The sequence below is a fragment of the Egretta garzetta genome, unplaced genomic scaffold (assembly GCF_000687185.1).
Source record: "Egretta garzetta isolate BGI_Z169 unplaced genomic scaffold, ASM68718v1 scaffold7, whole genome shotgun sequence".
Classification (NCBI taxonomy): domain Eukaryota; kingdom Metazoa; phylum Chordata; class Aves; order Pelecaniformes; family Ardeidae; genus Egretta; species Egretta garzetta.
Genome location: NW_009260350.1, coordinates 3,156,985 through 3,158,029, shown reverse-complemented (window position 1 = coordinate 3,158,029; position 1,045 = coordinate 3,156,985). Strand labels below are relative to the sequence as shown.

The 1,045-nt window shown below is 67.7% G+C and overlaps 1 protein-coding gene across 1 annotated transcript in view; it reads right to left on the bottom strand.

Annotated features, from left to right (window-relative positions):
• The window catches only part of EMID1 (EMI domain containing 1), an 11,077-nt gene that overhangs the window by 2,532 nt on the left and 7,500 nt on the right, over positions 1–1,045 (bottom strand). Inside the window, exons 4-6 of the mRNA XM_035898376.1 lie at positions 754–840; positions 586–647; positions 343–476 (exon numbers count right to left, since the gene is read on the bottom strand). Of these exons, the coding sequence (XP_035754269.1) occupies positions 343–476; positions 586–647; positions 754–840 (283 nt within the window). The remainder of the gene's footprint in view (positions 1–342; positions 477–585; positions 648–753; positions 841–1,045) is intronic.

Here is a 1,045-nt window from a genome sequence, read left to right as displayed (position 1 = left end):
ACCAGTGCCCCCCCCTGCCCCAAACCAAAACACTGGAGAGGGGCAAAGCCCTTCAAACCCTCCCCAGAGCTGGCCTGGTCCCCACATGTGGCTCAATGTCACTGTTGTCCCCTAAGGGGACAGCTGGGGGGAGACTGCAGCCCATTCCCCGAGGGTGAGGGGCTCCAAGAGGGGGGGTCCCCCGTGTACCCCCCCAAATATTGGTAACACCCAGGGTGCTTTTCCCAGGCAGTGCTGCTGCCAGGTGGCACTGCCACCACCACTGCTGCCACTGGATGTGGCATTGCCACTGCTGGTGCTGCAGGATGCGGGTGGCTGGAGGGGGGTTGCGGGGCAGCTGCCTGCTTACCATTATCCCCGGGGCTCCCACGGGCAGCCGGGGACCCCCAGAGCTGCCCAGGCTCCTGCCCCCTGCCCGGAGCGCTGCCTCTGGGTGCTGGGGAGGTGGGGGGTTCGGCCGCTGACAGCCGGGCCACCTGGCAAAGAGACAGGAGGGTTGGGTGCCATAAGGTGACCCACCCCCAGGCTCCTGTGCCCCTCCAGGGGTGGCCGAGCCCAGGGTTGGTGGCATGTTGGGGGGCTCACCTGCGCCTCGAGGGTGGCAAGCCGGGCTGTCAGCTCCCCAACGCGGCTGCAATTCAGGCACCCTGCGAGGGGGAAAGCAGGTGGCACAGGCGGTCAGGTGGGGGGGCACCCACCCCTCTTTCACCCATGCTGATGCAGCATGTGGTGGGAAGGGGAGACGGGACCCACCTGAGAAAGCTGTGGGGCGCAGGGGGAGCCGGCGTGGTGTGGTGCTGGGGCGCCCAGCGTCCCGCAGGGCAAGGAAGGCGTGAGCCTCTGCTGAAGGAAAGGGGGGTCAGAAAGGGGGTACCCCCCCCCGACGCTGGTGCATTGCCTCTGTTGGGAGACCCCCAAAGGCCATGGAGCTGGGAAAGCCTGCTGCCCCTCACCCCGAAATGGGGGGTGGGCGGGGGTGCAAGGGCTCCCACTGCTTCTGCCCCATTCTCACTCCTGGGGAGCCTCACAGCCCCCAAACCCACCC